Raw genomic sequence first — 22,238 nt, 5'->3', positions numbered from 1 at the left:
ACAACCACGGCGGATTCACTTTGGTCTCCCGCAACGGGGATTAACACCGGACACCACGAGAAGGTATGAATCCATTGTCCCAGCAGCCTGGCTAGGACTGCTGCCCAGTGCGAGCTCACTGGGGGCCAACCGAGATACACACACACACACACACACAATTCATTACGCCCGGAGGTATCAAGCCTAGAGGGCACCTATACGCTATTTGATCTTTCCACTGCATACATTTTGTCATAGTCTCATTTTCGAGAGGAAAAGCTGAACCAGCTGCCAAAAACCCCTCTAGCCCATACGGGTATGTCCTTAACGATTTCTTCTTGTTGTTGTTGTTGTTGTTGTTGTTGTTGTTGTTGTCGTCATATCCTCTCCCCAAAAGCAATAACCCATCCCTCTGTGACACCGGACCCCCCCACGTGTCCATTCTCGATGTAGTTTCGTGAACCTCTTCCCTGAGTAGCGATTTACCGAGAGTACTTCTCATATTAACGCCCGAAGTAGCTGACTGCCTCGCTGGCGGCAACACCAGATAGCAGACGAAGGACTGACGAATCGACATGCGATCGAACCGGTAGGGCAGGTGAGTTATTGTGAATAAAACCCGGTGAGTATAGGTTGAAAATGGGTAGGCAGGTCGGTTGTTCGAAGGCTCGTCGACGTTGCGAAGTTGTCGACGTGTTCTTTTGAAAGCTTCCCGCCGCGCCGTCACAACCAATAAAGGAGTTTCCGCCGGAGTTTCGACTTGGAAAGTTCTCAGCTTCGGTCAGACCTTGCAGTCTAACTTACTGACATCCCTCACCACGAGAAGGTGACTTTCCACGAGGGACGCCAACCGAGATACTGTACTCTACGACCGCCACTTCATCATATGAGAGTGAGGTACCCACCTCTGCAGATGTACACGGTTTCGCGCATTCAGCTCATGGCCTCAAGCACTACATACCTGAGACCAATGGGAAACACGTGCTCTCATTGACTTCCCACAACCACCAGGAGCAACAAGCTTTGGATACTCTTCAACCATCTACTTTGGAATTTTTGTCGGAACCTGAGCCGGACTCACTTTCTTTGCCAATGCCCATACTGTACAGTAAGATGACTGGGGATTCTGGAGGCGTAGTGTTTTGGGACAAAGAAGGCTTGAAAGGCAGCTTATCAGATACGGGGCTACCCCATACAGCTGGGTTGAATGACGGGGTCTGGAGAAGCGTATCTATATCCAAACAGCATGGAGGCCACTCCGCTCAGTCTTCAACATCGATAGATACAGCCACGCTAGGACAAACGAGCACGAAAGACGGTATATCTACATCTGCCATCATGACTTCAGCCCGATGGATGTACGATCCAACATCCAGTCGTATCAATTGGTCAATGCGAGTCTCCAAACAGGGTGTGGAACTGATTGTCATGAGCGTAGTTGGAGGAAGCCTGGCATTTGTAGGTCTAGTGCTTCTACACCGTCTCGTCTCTCGCTCTATCCAAAAGAAAAATGAGCGATCCAGATACCTTTCTCCCGTCTCGCTGGCGAATAGCTTTTCTAGAGAGGAGTCTAGCACACGTATTTCAGATTTAGCGGAAGTTTCGCATTTCTCAATTGATTCTTAAACGCATATTGATTGATTTTATGTAAAAGGTCATGTAAAATATATGTATGGGCATGATGGGTATCTCACAACAAGGGCCCTATAGAATATGTCGATACAGCTTTTTGAAAACACGAGTTGATGGCACCGGGAAAACGGATATACAGTGTCACAATTCAAAACAGCGTCCCCGAGAAATAAATCGTAATGCAATTGAAATACCGGTAATGTATGTACCGTTACTGGAAAAGATACCGACAACGTCGGGAAGTTGCCTATTCCGGCGAATTGAAGTGGTGAGATATGAACCGGTGAGATGTGAACGGTGAAAAGTAGGTCATTTAAATCTGGATTATTAAGAAGCACTAGTGAAATTCGGACTGGTAAAGAGCGACTGGTGAAGAGTAACTGGTGAAGAGTGACTGGTGAAGAGTGACTGGTGAAGAGTGACTGGTGAAGAGTGACTGGTGAAGAGTGACTGGTGAACTATAGGCTGGTGACAAGTAAACTGGTGAACCGTTGAACTTTTAACTGTTGAGACCGAAAACCAACTGGTGAAGTTTGAACTGGTGAAAAGTCAAATGGTGAGAAGTAAACAGGTGAACAGTAATTGGTGAGGAGTAAACGGGGAAAATTAAACGGTGAACTGGAACTGATGAAGCTAAGATGTTCAAATGTAGGCGAGTGAAGTCGACTGTTGAAAAGTAAACCGGTGAGATGTGAACCGCCAAAGATTTAAACCGATGAAGGATAAATGGTGAGAGGTGATCAAATATATCAAAAGTTGGATTGAGAATGCGTTGATACAGAAAACAAATAGATTTTTAGGGTAATTCCTGCGGCTAGCTTTACCGAAGGTGATCACCGACCTGAAAATCCGGTGGTGAAGGCGGGAAGGGCATCGAAAGTGGTGAGAGTGGTGACTCAACACCCTCATTTTGCCAGCCCGCCCCCCAATTCCAAGAATCTGCCATGTTAGTCATGTGACTGATGACTCATCTCGATTCTCACCTCAATTAAAACTATCATGGCCGTTTCAAACGTGACTCCCTTCCTAGAAGACACAAGCCAATATTATTTATAATGTCTAGGCCCGACCCGTGAGAGAAAATACATCAAATTGAAATTCGGGCTACCAAATCTCATGGCATACCCATCAGCTACAACCAGCGCAGTTTCCAAGGAAAATAATGTGATTCAAAAGCCTTCCAGTGATAATTCATTCAATGCCACTCAAAGCCTCAACCTCGATTTGAGTGAATCATTTGTCAGGTTTATTGTCATGTTTTTGTGGATGCTGTCGCACGTATCTACGCCACAACTCCAACCCCTGGAGCGAAGAGAACGGCCCGTAATTTTACACCGCCTGCCTTCGCCTCGCCAGGAATCTTCACGAGTGGCCGACCCGGCGCTCTCGCATCATACTATATTGAAGAGTATTTCAAGACCTACAACTTCAAGGCCTACAGATCCGCCTGGGCCAAATGTTCCGCTCTGTATAGATATCCACTCAATCCTGATTGCGTGCCGCGGCCTTGGAATAAGGGGTGGGCCCAAAATGCAGCGACTGGGCCAGGCGATTACCCGTCGCTCACAACGCATCTCCCGGTCACTTCGCCTTTCATACCCCCGGAGATCACGGCCTGGATCAGATAGCTGGTACCGTGTCCTAAAAGTCTTTGCCAGCGCAGTAAATTGTAGGCAAGACGTGTTATTATCGCAACCACTACCAAGCCAGGTCTACTTCTTTGGATCTTTCATACTGAGATACCTTGCCGGGGGTTCTGCGAAGGACACGGTGGATGGAGAGACAGATTTCTTAGATTTACTTGCTCTAGCTATCAACAAATACGCTCCAGAATAACATCTTTTATATTTTGTCATCTCAGATTACCTGGTGTCTCCATGTGCTACTCTAGCTGCCAAATTTTCAAGGCGAGACTTGGACCGCAGACCAGTAGCTATATTTCAAACTTAGACTTGAAATATGGCAACTAGAAGATAGTGTAATCAACTGAATTTGATGCAGTCATTCCTAAAGCAGATACTGTTGCTAGGCTACTGGAAAGCAATTGATTTCTCCGCTCCAAAAATTTTGTCATTCCAATATGATTCACATTCAATTTCTCTTCGCTTGTGCACACGGACTGTTACAGTGGACATGCCATGACCATTTAGCGATGTGAACCAGGATTAAAGTTCTAGCCCCTCAGAGAAGCATTCTGCACATACTCATAACATAATGCTGTATACCATTAAATGGAGGGATCGGGATATGGGAATGAAGCCGCGCTCATCGAAATTGAAGGAGGAGGAAACGGGGCGGACTCGAAGCTGCTTTCAGGATCATCTGGTGGATTCGTGTAGGGTGTGCTATGATACACATGAAATTCCGACCCATGGACTCCAGAACTGGCATTGGTCCAGCTCGAACTATCCAATCCCGGTGTATAGAGAGTCGGCGTTTCCTCATCGTTATTCTCGCTAATATGCGGAGTGCTGTCTTCCAGAAGCTCGGGCCACAACAGCTGGCCACTCATGGCATCATGGTCCATTAAATAACCGAAGAACTTCTTGAACACCGATATACGGAGAAATCTCGACGTGACACGGGCTTCTATCCTTCTTTCCTTCAGCGACATCACTGATAGAGCGTATCGGTCGGCTTCCACAGTATCCACCGAGGGTTTACCACACCTTTTCTTGACATCCACTTCTTCTGATGCATCTTCGGGGTAGTCGCAAGGCATCTCGGTTGGTAATACGGCTGGCGAGGCAGGAAGGTCGACAGTGTTGGGTGTTCGGAGACCCATGGTCATCATTTTCATGTGAAAATGGTTCCAGATATCTGTACGGTTGGGCAGATTCAAGTGCTGCTGGCTAGACGCTGTTCCGAATGCCGAACTACTTGATGATTTGAGCCGCCTCCAATCGGTCATTTCGAATCCGTACTGGAAGCTGAAGCGCCAGAGCTCCAGAATGTAACTTCGAAACCTGGCCTTTCGGGCTGCTGGGTCGAGCGCTGATCCAATTTCCCATAATCCATGAATACCATTGTCGATTGTCAGTTTATCATCAGTACTATTTGGTTGGAGAAATAGCTGCTTCATGACACTCTGTGGTACTTCCAGATAGAGACGGTCTCTGAAAAATGTCTTTAACGATGGAACTGGAGAGTCAATCTCTTTCAATCGGTTCCAGATCTCCCGTCGATCATTTTCCGAAAAACTGGGGAAAAGCACGCCTTCGTCAAACTTCTTCTGCAAGAATTCTTTGTCCTTTTTGGAGACTTTAGGGACTCGGGACTCGATGAGGTTGACACTAACACCGTCAATTAATTGTAAGCTCTGGATATGGCCTCCAACAATCCCTAGGAATGTGGTCAAAATAGTTCTCCAATAGCACGAGATTGCCTGGTATGCCAGTTGTATTAGCCTCTGGTCCACCGAAATCTGGCACCGGAAGTCTAACGTACCTCGTCACAGTGCATAGCGGTAACTTTGTGCAGGTTTCCAATCTGCATTCCATCCCAAAGCCCTGGAATGGCAAGTAGCGAGTTCAACTGACGGGTCAGGAACTGGTTCTTGAAGAATAATCTCAGATACTGTCCTTTCTTGCTTCCTGCGACTGACTCTAGGGCCGCCCACCAGCTTTCCGCTGCCCGTTGATTCTCGGGCCCGTCAAGACGGCCCTCGTAGTAATTGATGCGCTCATATATCAGCCCATCTGATGGCCGATGCTCGTTTGAGAATTGTTCTCGTAATGATTGGAGGAGCCTTGCCTGGAGCTCGTGGGCAGTTGCATTGAGGTTATCTGAAAAAAGGTAGTCATTAGTCAGAGGAGATCAAGCTTTGAGACAAGCAAAACGCTTCATACCCGATTCTTCATCAGTCACATAGACATCCACTATCCACCACTGGTTGTTGAATGCGAGTGTATTTCTAGCAGCAACAATTAAATTCTCGTGGTCTAGCGCTCGTAATCCGTAATCCCAATCCACATCCAAGCTAGGAAGAATCCCGTTGTCCGACCGCAGATGCACCCGATGTTGCCAGCCTGCCTGGGGCACTATGATGGACACATGATTATCCTTCATCAAACGATGGCAACCTTGTATTTTCAAGATTCGTTCGAGACGGCGAACATTCCGACGCTGATCCATACGTCGCTTAAATCCCGTTTCAAAGACGAGATTGGATATATGCACCCTGGCCGATAGCTTGAAGCGACTCTTAGCATATGCATAGAGTCTACACTCCAGGTCCTCCGCTTCAGACTGAGTGGGAGAGGCCATGTAGAGTACTTTCAGAGAGCAGAACTGGAGGAGTGCGCTTCGGGAAGACCCGAAGTTGGAGATACTTGGTGTTCTTTTGGAGCTTTATATCGTGTGATATATTGGGTATGTAGCAAAACTTTCGACCTCTTAGATTTGGCACAAAGTTGGCACATACCTTCAAGTATAAAACTGACATTCTAACTTTCTGATGACGACCATCTCCTTATCGCTGGAAGTACAATATTGTGCTGTAAACAGTCAATACTGCGACACTAGACTCATAAAATGTCGACAAAGAGACATTCAGAAACTTACCTCACATTAATTCCGCCCATGATAGGAAATATGAGAACTTTTGAGATCTCCAAAGTATAAATATATTCTCCATCAAATTATCAGATATACATCATCTCGACCATCTCTAGTATATGAAATAAATCCTAGAACAATGAAGCTCCGAACGATACCAAGGCTAGATCGGCTCGTCTCAGCTGCTGCCTTGTCGCTTTCAATCGCGGTCTTCCCCTGTCTGATCGTGATATTTGTCAGCTGCTCCTCGCCCTCCACATCCCGCGAGCTTTATTTTCTCAAGGTAGGACGGTTTTCAAACACTCTTCTGACCAAAGGCTAATTTAAAGCATAGGTAGATCTAACAGACTTTCCCAATGTCGATCATCTGTTGCCCCGCGGGTCGATTGGGATTGAGGATGTGGGTTCCTCGGCTATTGTTCATGACGGAGCAAATGCGGTCAACAATGTGCCCTCGACTGCCCGGGAGAGTGCAGATGAAGCATCTTCAAAAACAACTTCGGCGACTCATCATACCATCCAATCGGACGCTGATAAGCTGAAATCACACATTCCACAACACTACTCAGTGGGTCTTTGGAGCTATTGCACATCTGGACACAACTCTGAGTCCACCTGTTCGGACCCTAGCTTGAATTTTGCTTTTAATCTGTCTTCCACGCTTAGTTCTACTGTGGCAAAAATGGAAAAGGTGCTCCGGCCGGTAGGCGAGTCGACAAGATCGGGTTATAGCCAGATCTCTCACGCCATTATCTACCTATACATATCTAGCCTTGTTGGAAATACGCTAGTAACCGCCCTTGGCATTCAAAAGACTTTCTTTGACAGAGGGGACAGACTTTTGTCCATCCTTAGCCCGGTATGTGGGACTCCATATGAATCTGACGAATAGACGCGGCTGACAATGCTAGCTCTCTGCGCTTTTTATCACGACCGCGACGGTTGGGGTGACTGTGATGTACGGACTATTTGTCACCGAAGTAAAAGCTAAATTAAGTGATATAGGTGTCAAGGCCATCCTTGGCTCACGACTTTTTGGGGCCGCATGGCTGGCAGTTCTCCTATCTATCGGATCATCGATCATTTGGTTGATACAGCTCTTTTGTTGCTGTATTTGATGCCACACCCATGCGAAGATGACTAGGTCATTTACGTTTGAAGCGGAAGATTCGAGAAAAATCGGCGCTTTAGTTGAATGGACATGGGTGGCAGAGCTTACCTGAATGTACTACGCACACCAGAAGATTATAGATATTGTTTGATTTCAAGTACGCTAGATGAAGTATCTTCCAATATTTCGAACTGAGTCGACTTTTTCTATCTTGTCTGGCCCGTGTGTGTCCTTAAGAGTCTTACACTTCATGTAGTTCCTCGAAGGAGATTTGATTGAGTATATATTTCAGAAACCGCGAGAATCATTTCACAACCACTTGGCACAATTTTCATTATTTTCGAGATTGCCAAGGCTTGAGGCCGATATCCTTTGTTGGTGGGTGTACCCCATAAGATGCCTCTGCATCGGCATACCTGGTCCTGATTGAGTCCAAAGTAACCCGAGCTGAGTAGGATTGGTCGATGCGACAGAGAACATTCCATCTTTTTTCGGACTCGCATGCTTTTTCAATCATACTAAATATCGTATTTTGCAGGGACCATAGGATTTCGTGGCCAGAACTGCGCGGATCATTCGGTGAGTCGGAGTTGTAAAGACGTTGCAGATCATGAGATGTGTTTTCTGCGAGATCTTGCAACAGCTTGAAAAGTGCGTAGCAGTCGCGGTAATAGGCATTCTCGACACGCTGCTGGCCCAACTCGCGCTCAAGTTGCGCAATCTCATCGATTGTATCCATGACGTGACATACAAAGGGTTTGTGTCTCGGTCCATTGGTCCTATCTACTTATCTCGCAAACCTCTTTTCTAGCGTTGACGGTAAGGTGAGAACTGATCAGAAAAACCTTCAGAATGATCAGAATGTTGATCTTCGATTTTTGTAACATGTTGCGGTGACCACCGTTCAGCAGTTTACGGCTGCCACCATTTTTCAATCTTGTCTGAGAAAAAGCGGAATGCTAGAGTCAGCACCTCACTAGAATATAAAATTGCCAGCTCCCGCACGCTTTGTCCATTCATTACAGTACACTGAAAACATTTTCTCCACGAAAATATGTTTTCCAATCGCCAGAATGTCCGCGACTGTGCCCTGGGGGCCTCGATAGGGATCTTCGGCTTCTCATACTTTTTAATCTATGCGCTGCAATTCTTCATTTTCCATTTCCCCTCCACCCCGGGAGAAATCATTGTCGCCTTGTCCGTGACAGGATTTGGGATTGGGACTGCCCTTTGGTATTTGAATCTCATCTATCACCACGTGATTCGTGTGTTCGAATATGAGGGTACCAAGGATGAGCAGGATTCACCCCAGCTTGGTCGTCTTTTCTTCTCTGGGTTGTCACACTTCCAACAATTTCATTCTTATTCTCAGGCCAGCCATTGCTACAGATTTGGTATACATCATCTTTGACGGGTATCACAGTGGGAAACTTACCTCGCTACCTGTCTCTTGGGCAGACTGATGACGATGACGCCCCTTCGACTGATTTCTCACCTCATATGGCATCTGTCAGCCTGGTTGCATTAATGCCGACTATCCATGCACTTGCGAAACCTATCTTCACACAACACCAGTTGCAACTCGCAATTTCTTTTGGCGAATTGATGATTGGGGGTCTTCTTGGCAGAAGTTTGTATCTTCTTCGGCCTCTGGAAAGAATGGGAGTTGCTCAGAATTGGCACCCGTGCCTGCATGGAATGCATCTAATTTGGACTTATAGTCTCGTGTCATTCTCCAACGCGGTGCTGCAAGCAGCGATCCCCCCATTGACACTGATTCTTGTCTACGATGAATGTTTGGCTATTCTCTGATCCGAGCTCACTCGAACACTGGAGCAACCTGCTGTGAGACTGCTCTGGCCCTACCATAGGGGGAAGTGCAATGCAATGCGTTCGGCATTCAATCTAGGTAATCTTTCGAAGTTTTTTTTCCAGGAGAGCAAGGCCTTTCTCATATTCAAATATTCAATCAAACGGACATCTCAACATGGCTTTTCAACTTTGTTCTGAGTGATTCTATGCTTTTCATTGTCAGCAATTATCAAAAACATACTGCCAAAGAACAATGAAATAAATTGATGGATTGAGACTTGGTAATATATTTCTACAAAGTAAATTTCTTTACCATTTAGGTGGCACAGATCCAAGCATAATATTGGATAAAAGACTTGAAGGTGGCATCAAGACTTTTAAACCAAAGTGCGATAGAAAGATTTGGACCTTGTTTTGACTGGCGGATCGTGTCTGGTGATTATGTGAAATCTAAGATAATTTACGCATACTTGATTGTTTTCTCTCCCTTGATCTGGGAAGAATGAAAGGTAAAGCAGAAGGTGTCAATGAATTCCGACTTGACTGAAAATAGGCTCGGCCAAATTCTCCTTGCCGGGCCGCTATGGCCGCGCATGTATAGTAAGCAGATTTCTATCCCTTCACACAGAGCTTCTTATAATGGGCAAACTAAATCCTGATTGGTACGTTCAAGCGAACTCCCCAGATGTCTCTTTGAAAACTCATTATCATTACAAAATCTCGACTTTGTCTCCATCTATGTGCACAAATTGGCAAGTCTATCCCCATTAATCAGTTTGCGAAAAAAACAAAATCAAGCTTTCATTCTGAATCATGCCTTCCAAGAAACGGTGTCAATATGCAGCCTACTGAGAATCGTCTATCATAGTCAAAAACCTACTAGTCAAAAACCCCCCTCATATGGCAATCATGAGATAAAACTCTTTTGAGAATATGCCTGTGCTACTACGTGCGGGTGCAAACCTCTTCCCTCTTTTGAAGACTCTTCAAGACAGAGCTGGCACTATATTTCTGCGTCTACTTCTCATTCTGCCGCGGGGATAGGTAGGCTTGCACTCTTTGACATGGTATCCATCTGCGTAAATCACACTCGTTATCCTAGGAATGCAAACGAGTATACGTAACACGAGTTAAAGGCTGATTACGGAACCTAGTTTTTGACCGGCGCACGGAAGGCATCAAAAAACTAATTCGTCATTCAAGGCATTCAATCTTTCCCAGGGACTCTGGAAAGCTTTCCTAGGAAGTTGCCAGGCACTATCCTCATATATAAATTATCATTTTCCTTTTGTACTGGTAACAATTTTGTCTCAAGCATGATTTCCGAATATCTTTTTCAGTCACTCCTCATTATTCTGCTCTTGTTCCTATCGATTTTAAGGATATCATTTCTGTGGAATTTCAACTTCAGTTTTGCCAATCAAAAGACTCACTTGGCTTTAGGTTTCTCAAATGTGACTTTATCGGCCACTTTAGTATGTCTTTTCTGGAGCCATAGGCTTCCACTAGGGCGTCAAATATTTCTCGGGGTTGCTTCGGCGCTCCCGTCGTCACATGAAGTAGGTCTGAACTCTCAGGACAGAGCTTACTATTGAGCTAATCTCCGCCAAGTTCCTCCGTGTCAACTGTCAGCAGCAGAATAACCCACTTGTACCGCAAGTTGCAGAACGGTTATTTCTTGTCTATTTCTTCATCTCTACAACTCTGAAGATAATGAGTACATTTTTCGGAGCATTTCTTCTAGACAATACTCACTATTTGATCCTTTTCTCAATTTTCCTTGACTACTTGGGCATCACAGCTTGGTATTTGTGGCTAGGAAGGCTTGCAACGCAAACAAAAACACTTCTGCGCGGGATTATTGCTTGTTTTTCCTGTTTATCTGTTCTACTGCTTGCTGTTGCTATTCTAGGCACAGTGTCAGAGCTATGGAGCATAGCCCTTGAGGTAATCACTTCGAAAATGAGCCTTTTGAAACTAAACTGATAGATTGCAGATCCAGCTGGTACTGAGTTCTGCGTGCGCGATCTCCTTGCATTTCTTTACTACACGTGCTCCAACCCAATTAGACTGAAAGGCGATACTTTGGAAATTAATGGAGTGAGACATGATTTAAGAGAATCCTCAAAGGTTTGGACTGATTGCATCCGTACTTCTACATTGCGGTTATGCGATAAGAAAATTCAAGTAAACCCATGTGCTAGATGCAATAGCCAAATTTTGAATCATTGAATTATTTGCCTGTGGGTTTATAATCCTGCAGATTCTGTACTGACAAAGAAGCCATCGAGCCATGCGCGAGGCTTCTACTGTATTGTATGATCACACTTCAGTGGCTTTATTTTTTTTCTCATTCTGACCCACAATTAATATAGCATCTGATAAAAAAACTGCGATAACCAATCCTGTCCTCTGATTCCACCTTCCATTTCCGGCACTAATTATGAGATTCCACAAGTTCAGCTTTTCGGCGGGGCGTAGAGCGAAGTCGTTGCAACCAAATGAGCCGATCGGTGCGGTTCTCTAGGGAGCCTCTCTTGCTTTTAATTTTTTTACCCGGGCAGGTTGATTTGTTGGGGTTGACTGAGTTGGTCGCTAGCGACACGCTTGGTTCATGCGCACTCTTCCGGAGCCTGATTCGTAGAATTGTCTTTGGCTGCTCGACGAATTTGAAGCCGACGACACTTCCATCACTTTTGTTGGCAGTGAAAGGTGATTTCTCCTTTGAATTGAATGTCCGCGGAGACATCAAATGAGCACGTCTTGAAAGAGCTGTGTCTGACTTGATTCTGCCTCCAGTACGGCGAGACTGGCGAGTGTAAGGAGCCATTTTGGTGGAATAATGGAAATAATGGATGCGCAATGAGTCAAGTAAACCCCAAGGATTTCCAAACGTACTTATACTCCGTTGGCAGTATCATTAGGCTAATGAGGTGCCAAACAGCTGAAACATGAGGTGGAGATTTTCTCATATAGCGCTTCCTCCCTGCTTCATGTCATAATGGCATCTAACCTCAGAAATCTTGAATTATAATGATTTTAATATATATGAGTCAGTTCTTGCCTGGCCAGGGTTGGCCGTAGATTTCCGGATGTGTTATTTCTAATGGCGGCTCTTTCCAGCTTTCCATACCTTGTTAGCAGTTTTTGTTCACGAATGACTCTCAGGTTATTTCTTTCAACAACTTCAGCATAAATGCAACCTGGAATGTTCATCAATCGTGTTGGCAAAATGCTGTATAAGGGGGGCGGCTTTGGGTTGCCTCACGATGCCCGTACTCACGTGATGTCTAGAACGACATTGGCAATTGCTAAGGGCGTCTTCTATGCTTCACAAGAGTCAGCTACTTGCCTCTGTGAGTAAGCTCGTCACTCCCCACTTTCTGCCCCTCTCATTTTTCATCTACATATACGTCGAAACCACTACCGCACAAGATGGACACTGCCTCCCTACAAGGGAGCACGAACGGGCTCTATCTGATGCCACGATCTACACCGCCGTAATAGGTGAGCCGTTACTACCATACCACGCTCATAAAGGCCTTAAGATGAGACGCTTGCGTCGCTTTCTTGACTGAAGACCTAGGTTGGCGGTTGTAGCCGCTGGAATTTGAGAATGCTACTAAACCTATCTCAATATGATGAAAGTGGAAAATTCGCTGCTATTTCTGCAGTCTTAAATCTATCTTCTTTAACAACTGAAGCTCTCTTTATTCCGACCCTTTCCCCTTGCTCTCAATTTTGATTTAACCGCAGATTTGGACTGGCGGCTCGAAAAACTCATACATCAGACTTTGCCGAAATTTGCGACAACGATAGCTCGAGCACGCTCGAAAATCCCGGCCGGTCACGGAGCGTTTGTTCTGAGTTGTCCTCTGAGGGACTTGGCCGGGGTGAAATGACATTCACTGACTGGTGGTCATCACTCCGTGTTTCATGCAGAGACCCTTCATACTCTAGCTGTGCCTGAGCCCCGCTCGATCTTCGAGACATTTGTCGCACCTCACCCGACCCGGCATTTGAACGGTTCAATCTCACGGTGGATGAACTTGTATCATCTTGGTGAGGCTTCTTGTCGACCTCTGAAGCGCCAAGGTAGATCGAATTGGAAAAAAAAGGAGCGGACTTCATTCAACACAGAGAACTCCAGCTTCAGCTTGATACTGTAAGCCACCGTCTTGAAACTGACTTGGATGTAGTGGAGTTTGAATTCCGTGACGAGGAGCAAAATATTCATGAGCACAACCAGGATGTTGACACAGAGTAAATTGACGAGCACTTTGCGGCTCCCAGTTCGGTGCAAATTACGACTGTCTTTCAACAACAAAACTGTGTGATAGATGTAGATACTGCAGATGACGAGATCTTGAATGCAGAAACCAATCAACTGGATTCGATCAAATATTGCAGCAGGACGAGCAAACCCCGCCACTCCGCTGTTGAGGCCGAAGAACAACACTGTCATTGGGATATGAAGAATGAAAGCGTTCACGACAATCATCCACAACATCCATCGTGTTTTGCATTCGATGGGGGCGAGCAGATGTACCCGTGAATACAACACAACAGCTTGGCCGGTCACCATGGCATACCAGCCAAGTATGAATGGAATTGATGTCGGCAGATTGGATGATTGAGAAATGAATCGGGTCATGGCTGGAAGGGCATGTACAATGATTCCCCAGGAAGCGGCTTGCATACTCCAAAATAACAAGCCACAATATTTTTTGAAGAAAAAGAAAGTGAAAAAGCCGGTTTCCAGCGCACTGTAAGCACCAATAGAATACATCGACACTATCTGTATTATGCCGATGTTCTTCATGAGCAGATCTCCCACTGCGGGAGGTAGGCTAGCAACGGTTGTGTCCATGGTGTAATAAGGTTATGACTCTATGGGAAGAAGATGTTCATGATGAGGCGTGGCAGGACGCCGGCTTTTAAAAAGATATGCCAAACGCCAAGATAGGAGTGGGTAGTTATATCGTGATATCATAGTGTCGGAAGTTCCAGCATCAAGACAGCTCTAGAACGATATGGACTCTACTAGTCCCGAACAATGGGTTGGTTTCCTGGGAGAAAATGGGTCGGCCGACATTTTTATAATATGTGAGTGAGCAAATACTGTAAATTCGCGATTTCTACCCTATGATAGGTATTCAGGAGCCAAGAAAGAAAGTTTCCGATACCCACCTGAACCATCTTTCATATTAAGTCAATTGGCTAAAGTAAACATTGCGGAGACAGAATGAGAGCAAGCGCAGATCTTCTATTGTTATCTGACATCTATGGCCTAAAATAATCTCCGTAGGTTTGATATACACATTTCATATGTCTATTGATCATCCACAAGCGAGGGGCTTTTTCTATTAGTCCTTGAGAGTTGATTTCTATTAGCGAATGTTTTTGGATATGAATACAGTATTTCTCAAGCCCCAGCATCCATCATACTTTCCTGAGAAAAATCAATTCCTCTGCACTCTTTCAACAACCCCCTGTGCTAAAATCTACGCGGTCAAAATACTGCAGAATAAAGCCTGGGATGAGCAAGGGTCCGGGAACCATGGTTCCAGCCGAAGACAGAGCCCGGATATCAAATCTTGGCTTTCGTCAGGCTCCTCAAAGCTATACGCTGAAAACAGCGAGTGTCGAGGTACTTTTGCAAATATGGCCCATAGGTCTGACGATACTATATTTACCTTATTACGTAAAGAGAGCCAAACAGTGGTCTAGGGCGTTGACTCAGTTGCGTGTCGATTTCCATCCAGTCACTGAATCAGCCCTCTAGTTAGGCACTGGCAGTAGAACAGAGTCAACCAGGGCGGCTAGTGATGAATACTATATATATACGGAAAAATTTTACGTAGCATGCCTACAGCATAGCCTACCCTGGAATTTCGATCGGTGTATATTCACTTTCACCGAGAACTTGGTACTCCTTGAATCTTGTCAAACAGATCTACTCACTGTTAAATGTTAGTATTTGTCAAGACTGATCATTTAGACTTCAGAGCCCATTTTCACACATTACCAATATTTCACGTTGTATTCATCTGGATGTTACCCTGTGCATCAGCCTCTGTGAATGGATTGTACCAAGGCCACTATGGATCCTGCTTCATCCAGCTTAAAGTACCGACAAGGGCTTATTGGTTGTGTCAAACAAGCTAACCCTAGAATTCACACCGCGGTGTTTCAAAAATCAATGGGTGACCGCCCCTGTCGTTCCACTGTGCTCAGTGGCAAAGCCATTGTAGGGTTCTGGGCCTCTATGGACTAGATCCCCATGGGCGGAGAACCTATTGTATCGTTGCTGAGGAAATCAGCCCTCTTTGTGCCCTCATTTCAGCTTCTTCGGCCGGTCAATATGTCGGCGACGTTTCCATGGTAACTAGAGATATTCAGTCACGCTGTTTTGAAACTTCATGATCTAGTTTAAAAACCGTCTCGAAACAGACTCTTCATTGGCAAAGGTTGCGAGTGGGATGTTAGAGATAAATTTTCAATCTCTGAATGCGGTTCCTTAGTTGAGAACAATAAAGACAGATAATTGAGTGGGAACTGGGTAGTCAATCACAGATCTAAGATGTGTGGGTCTGGCGATCATGTCAAAACCCCACAGCTAAGGCAATTATTTCCCTTTCCTACGTCTCCACTTATGTACAGCCCGCAGATCCTGGTGCGTATTAAATACTCATGATACTGTTTTGAGTGCCATCAAAATCATCTCAAAGGGCAATATTCTGCGTTTCGCACTATTTTGCGCCGGCTTTCCTAGGCTCCACCCAGACCTTTATAACATGACATCCCACAAAATCTAAGATTCTCCTCCTTTCTATTCTCAATCACTTTCCAACGAACAAAGATATACTCGCAATGGCAAATGTTCCCAGACTTTCCCGAAGTCGCACTGAGCAACATGCGAGTCGGCCGAAATCGCGCGCCTGCAGATCCGGAAACTCGTCGAATCGCTCGATCCGGTCGAAAGTCTCGGGATCTGACACTGACTCTGGCTCGTTAAGCCCAGCAACAAGCAAGATGTCCGACGTAAGCTAAACTCTGTCATTTCAGTTCTCGTTCCTGGCATATACCATGGCAATCCCTATCATCACATGCTGTTTTGCACCCATGATTGGCCTTAGACTAACACAATGTTAGAAACATTCCATGAAATGCTCTGTGAGGCGACGTCGGAAGTCTTCCCATCGGGAGTGTTTTAAAGTTCTAGACGATTATGAGGAGCAGGTTGAAAGAATTCTCGCCGAGAGAGAAGATAGCAGAATAGCTACTTCCCGGCTCATTCAAGAGCTTCACACTGAGAAGGCTCGAGAGATGTCCAATGTACACAAAGCCATTGCCGAAAAGGACTCTGCAGTCGCTGAATTTGAGCGGCTTGAGAAGGAGACTTCGCAGCTGCGGCAGGAGCTGGAGTCTACAAACACCACGTTGCAGGACCAGGTGGCATGGGACGATATTCAGCCAGTCTTGCACCAGACACACGGAGAACTGATCTCCGCTGCGTCTCGTTTCGGGAATTTGATCGATAGTCTTCAGAACAAACGATTGGCATCCTTCTTGCCTAGCACCGAGGTGTTCCATGGCAATTGGGCCACCACCGCTGGTCCTTCGGAACCCACCGACCCTAGCGCGCTTCCCGGCTTTTCCGGATCAAGCAACCCGCCGCTGTTTGACCCACAAGCCCTAACCTCGACCAATGAGTATGGGCCATTTGCCTAAGATCGACGAGACCGACGATCTTCCGGGGTAGGATATCGTATCTATGCAAAAAAGTCTCCCCGTGTCTTTTCAGAAGTGAGATTCTTCAACCATCTGCTGCGGCCTCATCACTACCACAGTATGAGCGATAATATCAGGTCCATTCTGCCGAAAAAGTCGAACTGCGTCTTTTTCCACTACCGAATAGCGCCGAGTGGAAGGCACTCTAAGTGGTACTTTTGTCCTACCTCAATTCCATGGCTCTGTAGCTTCATACGGTTCGGGCGTGACCTTTCGTTTCCCGGGACACCCCTCTCCGTCCGTCTCTCAGCTTCCCTGTCTTAAATTCTTTTTGCATGACACTATGAATCATTCCATTAAACCACACAAAGCTAGTAGACCGCGATTTAAGTTCCCACTTCAGTCTTATTGGATCGATCTAATCGTGGAACCAAGATCTTTTTCTCTCCGAATTTCGTATTCCATTCCGAAAATACATATTGTTCTAGAACGTGTCGCATTGTCAAGGATACAATTGAATGGGCTTGTGCGTGTTTTCGATTCTAGAACATTCCACGGTGAGACCTATAGGATTTTCATTTAACCAAAGCCCATAACCTATCAAGATGCTACAGGGGACGGTCCAATAGTCGGAGGGATAAGGAATGATATCACGTCCGAGATCGGGGCAATTACACTATGTCGATTGCGAACATATCTAGACTCTAGCAAGCAGTAATAGACTTCGGGAATGAAGAAGTCTTCCCCCTGGTAGCCAGCCGAACATGACGTCTTCCTCTTTGATGGCATGGTCGGCCACTGAAGATGAGTATCACGAAATCAAAGCGCCTTAAGCATTATACACATTCTGAAGACTTGGGACTTGATGGTTGCTCAAAAGGTATTATCTTAGTATTGGCTAATCTATTCTCGACACTGCAGACTTTTTCTGGACCATCGTATCTTTCATTCGAGTCTCCATGGTGGCCAGCCGGCTCAGGGCACCTTCCAGATCATGCCGGATCGTCTCATTCCAAGCAACCTGTCGGTTAACAGAATCTGCTAAGGATCTGTAGAGTAAAAATCAGCATTGTTTCCACCCTCTTTATCGTATAATGTACTACTGACTTCATTCGGCTATCCAGACTTGATCAACATATTAGTAAAAGAACAACTATTTCAGTTTCCGTACTCACTCTGATAAACATTTCAGTGCAATAATGCTATGTTGTGTGGACTCTTCGGGCTCGCCCTCTGATGCAGTCTTGGGGCGACTCATCTCGTTCTCAGATTTCATCTCCCACGGTCGCCAATGGTAACTCTCCCGATTGTCGGCCTCAATTCCAACTTTTCTGCGTCCGATAGCTCCATTATTTTCGGAATACAACGCATGCCCGGCGGAATGATTCATTTTTGGTCTTTGGCTCCTGGCTTCGTTGCTCGATTCGGAACATGACAGAGATAATGCACGTTTTAGTCTGCTTCGGAAGGTGTGCGGTCCATCGACAAGTGACAGTCTTCGACGAGAAGGCATATTTGGAGTTTGGATATTCCAACTTATTCTTATTTTTTCGGTTGGATCGGAATTTTAAATAGAGGAAGGAATCTGAAAAGTTAAGGGCATGCTAAATACACGACCGAGCCCGGAGCGGACGGACGATCTGAAGTGGCGGAGAGATCCTGCCCCACTGGTCTCCATATCCGGAGATCTGATCGAATTAGCCTCTACCATTTTAGCCTCTCACTGGCAACCAGTTTCCAGTTATTGTATTGGAATTAACACATCTGCGACAATGGAGTCACGTAGGCTGGACCAGTCTACAATTCACTCGTATCGATGAACAGATACTATAGGGGAATTGGCAGACGCTGACCAAGAAAGGAGCTAATCGCCATAGCATGAAAGGTGAATCTCAATGCTTAGTCGTGACGCCAAGTGGCGTTATGAGCGAAGAATGGCTTTGTGTGATCCAAAGACATTTTTTCAAGCTCTCAACATGTTGCATTCGCTTTTTCGGTGAGCTTTTCGGGAAACAAACCATGCCTTTTAGTTGAGCATCGTTGGATAACATCAAAAATGCCGTAAATAAATGAGGATTCACGGTAGTAGAACAGAACCACGGATCACCTCAGTCTGACCATGTTTCTCAATGGTTACATTGGATTATCACATCACCGGCAATTTCCAGGCATAACCAGTAACTCCCAGGAATCAGTCAAGTATTTTGGGTAGGGTTGCCTCTAGAATCTGTCGCTTTGTGACAATCATTTCAGCCAAAAGTTTAAAGCTCACCACGTCCACTTTCTGTACGTTCTAAATTCCTGCAGAATTCTCACAAGTCAGCTTCTTATTCACCACCGCTTTTTTGGCCCTAAGATGTCTCAACACAGCTCGTTCCGCTGGTCAGAATGGGAGGAGGATAATCTTCTCCCTTGGCTAGATGCAAACCGAGCTCTGTCTTGGGAAGCTCGTGCTGCCGCTTATAATGAGCAAAATGAGACTAATCGAACAGTCGAATCACTACGGGGGAAGAAATATCACATTCTTCGAAAACGTCGTCTCAATCGTGCCAAGGTATCTAGGCAGCGCTCAGTTCCAAAACGCCAAAGACGTATTCGACGGCTTGGGGGTGCCAGGAAGAGATTCCCAGCGTTCACAGATACCAAGGCTCAAAATATCGACCAGTGGCTTCAGAGAATACCTTCAGCAGAATCCACTGCTTCAGAGAACAGTTCCGCCACAGAAAAGTCACAATCCGGTACGCGGACATCTCTTCGTTGGTTGCTCATGCTAATTTGTCTGTGATTTAGTTTATACCACACCGGCTCCACATGATCTTCAACCGCAAAAATTTCAGTCCAGGTCCTGGCTTTGGGACTATGTACACCGTGTCTGCGGAACCAATGGGCTACATCTTCACCGGGTGTAACAATTGGGGGGTGGAATTGCGGGTGAATTTCGAAGCGACAGTTTTATTGGTACATAAAGATACCTATCAGAGCGCTTTGATGTGCCAGTTACTTTGGACACAATATTTGATGAGTGTTCTTGCAGAATCTAATTGTTATGCGAGTTTATGAAACCTCTGCATAGTTTTCTGCTAGATATTGTTGTTCGAATACACATTAAATTACTATATGAGCTCATTTTTTCTCTTCCATGTCTATCGTAGAGTTTTGATCCGGAGCAGGCGATCTAGTACTTCAATATTCATATGAGGCTTTCTAAGAAGCTAGGAATGGTCCCTTGGAAGCGTGTCACTACCGAGTGAGATTTTTGCGAAGAGAGACATGATTCCTCGAACAGTTTTCATCCATTTCAGCCAGAGGAAGCGCAAGGCAGGGGTTGAAAAAAGGTGACTTCGCCAGAATTCAAAGAGACACTACCATTCGAAGACTGAAGAATCTCCCCAGGTCCATTTATCAGAATGCCATTTCGACCCACACTTGCAACCGTGTTGAGTTTCCAGTCCTGATCACGTTCCTTATACAGTAGAGGAAGATTTCTTGAAACAAGAATAAAAGAAACCTTTGTCCTTGTGTTTGAGTTTCTCAGTTAACCTCTGGGCTGGATTAGAGATAGAGTTCTGTTTTTCTGAACACGTTTTGACTTTTTTGAGAGCCTAGACTATTTCCAGAGTTGTTACGTTACATGTACCTTCGAATGAAAACGGAATTCCTTCCCTGATCACAGTCCATTGGGTTTTGTTCCATGGATCCTGAGGCCAAGAAACACACACGATAGATAATTCTGACACATAAAATCTGAAGCTCCTCTCAAATGGCATGCTCTTAGATATATTCAATGTTTCCTATTTCTAAATCTCTGACAACACTCTGCTGTTGCTTCCTGGACTGTCTCCCACTGCTAATCTATCATGAGCGACCAAGCCAACCCCGTATCCAGTTACTGGATGAACAAATTGCACGCACATGTCGCCCGCGTGAACGCGAACCACAACGAGGACCGATCGAAGAAGAAAAGAAATGAAGAGATGCCTTCTGGAAAAAAGCCACAAGGCCCCTTTCGCGTTCGAGACAACGACATGGAGAGAATTAAGAAGCGTCGAAATGACGCAAAGCGCGACCGCAAGGTCCGATTCGAAGGGGTTCCGGAAAATGGATCTGTCGATGGCTCTTTACCCTGTCAGTCTGATGATTTTCATTCTTCGGCTAAGCGGTAAGTCACTACGTCTCAGAATATTGTGGTGCTCTGTCTGTAGTGTCCCATATGATATCTAACCAGTGTCTCTACAGTAGCGTGAGCAAAGCAGCAAAGTAAGTACTCGTGGCCAGCCTCAGCTCATTTTCCGTGAAACTTCTTGGATACCACAGTCAAAGAGTCTTTAAGGTAGAAAGGCGCTAATGGTTGACTCGAAAGTTCGGATAGCAAATCCGACATGAGTTGTCCGGAAACCCTTGCTGGTGATGTGAGAATTCTAGCTCGACAGATCGGAACCCTAAAAAGGGATATGGAGAAGATGAAGCAAACGCTGGAGAATATGCAGTGAATTATACCCGGGAAATTGTTAGGACAATCCCCGGAGGGCGTCCTGATACGATAAGGATACGAGTGAAGAATGTGAGATATGCCTGATATGGGTATGATGATATTCAGACTAATCGCTGGTCCTTCTAAGAGGATCCAGCTCCTCCTTTTGAGGGATGCCTGCGTGCGTATGCAAGCAGGTAAGCGAGGTGATGTATCAACTCTGGTGGTGCATAGGCACCTCCTCCGCATTTCCTATACCTCATTGTATGGTTGGCGTAACAGAAATCAGAAGGCCATAATTTTCTGAAGTAATCTTAGTCGATGCATAGAAATTTTTATCGTTGACCAATGTTTCCGAAACATATGCAACGCTTTTTGAACAAGTATTTTGATGGTGTTTCTGGGCTCCCTTGCCGTCAGGATTACCAGCCTCTGGGAGATGCAACAGCCTGGCAGATAACGATGCACATGCGATTTCAATGGCAGCGGAAGACTGAATACGTATACATACTTTGAATTCCAGTACGCCAGCTGTTGAGAAAATAACTGATCAGCGTATTACATATGTAGCGAAGGCGCTGTAGTCTCTTACTTTAGCTTACCCTGGCTTTCAGTCCCTGGATGCAGTCTCAGGGTTTGTTTTAGAAAGAGTTTTAGGACCTAATCATTGATTCTTCGATTTCGAGAGGATTGCGAGGTGTGAACCAGTTGCTGATTGACTATGGAGACCATGAATGCTGGGCGCGACGAAATCATGTTCCGACGACGAAGTCGGCGTCGACACCTCTTCATCGATGGTACCTCGGCCGGCTTGTGGGTTAGTACCCCGGTCGTCCTGTGCTGGCAAGTGAAATAAGTGAAATAAAGATTTGAGCGGCATGAGGCATTGCAGTGACTGCGGCTTGCGGGGGAAATGTGTCAGCTAGGCGGAGGGAATGCATT

General features: G+C 45.6%; 9 protein-coding genes across 9 annotated transcripts; 4 read left to right on the top strand and 5 right to left on the bottom strand.

Moving 5' to 3' along the window:
- Positions 1-3,838: 3,838 nt before the first annotated feature.
- On the bottom strand, positions 3,839-5,877 carry N7481_001653 (uncharacterized protein; the record flags this gene model as incomplete). The annotated part of the gene is made up of 3 exons (XM_057260872.1): positions 3,839-4,996; positions 5,059-5,396; positions 5,460-5,877. The coding sequence occupies 3 exons, from the start codon at positions 5,875-5,877 to the stop codon at positions 3,839-3,841; spliced, it is 1,914 nt and encodes a 637-aa protein (XP_057128704.1).
- A 688-nt stretch (positions 5,878-6,565) lies between these two features.
- Positions 6,566-7,286, top strand: N7481_001652 (SUR7/PalI family protein; the record flags this gene model as incomplete). Its single annotated transcript, XM_057260871.1, has 2 exons — positions 6,566-7,027; positions 7,080-7,286. Coding segments are annotated over 2 exons (669 nt in total), but the record flags the coding sequence as incomplete, so codon positions are not given.
- Positions 7,287-7,613: 327 nt separating this feature from the next.
- N7481_001651 (uncharacterized protein) lies at positions 7,614-8,018 on the bottom strand (the record flags this gene model as incomplete). Its single annotated transcript, XM_057260870.1, has 1 exon — positions 7,614-8,018. The coding sequence occupies one exon, from the start codon at positions 8,016-8,018 to the stop codon at positions 7,614-7,616; it is 405 nt and encodes a 134-aa protein (XP_057128702.1).
- Positions 8,019-11,528: 3,510 nt separating this feature from the next.
- Positions 11,529-11,921, bottom strand: N7481_001650 (uncharacterized protein; the record flags this gene model as incomplete). The annotated part of the gene is made up of 1 exon (XM_057260869.1): positions 11,529-11,921. The coding sequence occupies one exon, from the start codon at positions 11,919-11,921 to the stop codon at positions 11,529-11,531; it is 393 nt and encodes a 130-aa protein (XP_057128701.1).
- A 1,224-nt stretch (positions 11,922-13,145) lies between these two features.
- N7481_001649 (uncharacterized protein) lies at positions 13,146-13,961 on the bottom strand (the record flags this gene model as incomplete). The annotated part of the gene is made up of 1 exon (XM_057260868.1): positions 13,146-13,961. One exon carries the CDS (start codon positions 13,959-13,961, stop codon positions 13,146-13,148), a length of 816 nt encoding a protein of 271 aa, XP_057128700.1.
- Positions 13,962-15,964: 2,003 nt separating this feature from the next.
- Positions 15,965-16,825, top strand: N7481_001648 (uncharacterized protein; the record flags this gene model as incomplete). Its single annotated transcript, XM_057260867.1, has 2 exons — positions 15,965-16,135; positions 16,247-16,825. The coding sequence occupies 2 exons, from the start codon at positions 15,965-15,967 to the stop codon at positions 16,823-16,825; spliced, it is 750 nt and encodes a 249-aa protein (XP_057128699.1).
- Positions 16,826-17,723: 898 nt separating this feature from the next.
- N7481_001647 (uncharacterized protein) lies at positions 17,724-18,215 on the bottom strand (the record flags this gene model as incomplete). Its single annotated transcript, XM_057260866.1, has 2 exons — positions 17,724-17,874; positions 18,001-18,215. The coding sequence occupies 2 exons, from the start codon at positions 18,213-18,215 to the stop codon at positions 17,724-17,726; spliced, it is 366 nt and encodes a 121-aa protein (XP_057128698.1).
- A 966-nt stretch (positions 18,216-19,181) lies between these two features.
- Positions 19,182-19,734, top strand: N7481_001646 (uncharacterized protein; the record flags this gene model as incomplete). The annotated part of the gene is made up of 2 exons (XM_057260865.1): positions 19,182-19,563; positions 19,616-19,734. The coding sequence occupies 2 exons, from the start codon at positions 19,182-19,184 to the stop codon at positions 19,732-19,734; spliced, it is 501 nt and encodes a 166-aa protein (XP_057128697.1).
- Positions 19,735-20,682: 948 nt separating this feature from the next.
- Positions 20,683-21,315, top strand: N7481_001645 (uncharacterized protein; the record flags this gene model as incomplete). Its single annotated transcript, XM_057260864.1, has 3 exons — positions 20,683-20,984; positions 21,062-21,082; positions 21,186-21,315. 3 exons carry the CDS (start codon positions 20,683-20,685, stop codon positions 21,313-21,315), a joined length of 453 nt encoding a protein of 150 aa, XP_057128696.1.
- Between the last annotated feature and the right edge of the window lie 923 nt (positions 21,316-22,238).

The sequence above is a fragment of the Penicillium waksmanii genome (assembly GCF_028829765.1).
Source record: "Penicillium waksmanii strain IBT 27052 chromosome Unknown utg000001l:1.0-4852451.0:1.0-4856178.0, whole genome shotgun sequence".
NCBI classification, from domain to species: domain Eukaryota; kingdom Fungi; phylum Ascomycota; class Eurotiomycetes; order Eurotiales; family Aspergillaceae; genus Penicillium; species Penicillium waksmanii.
This window is presented reverse-complemented; position numbering and strand designations above follow the sequence as displayed.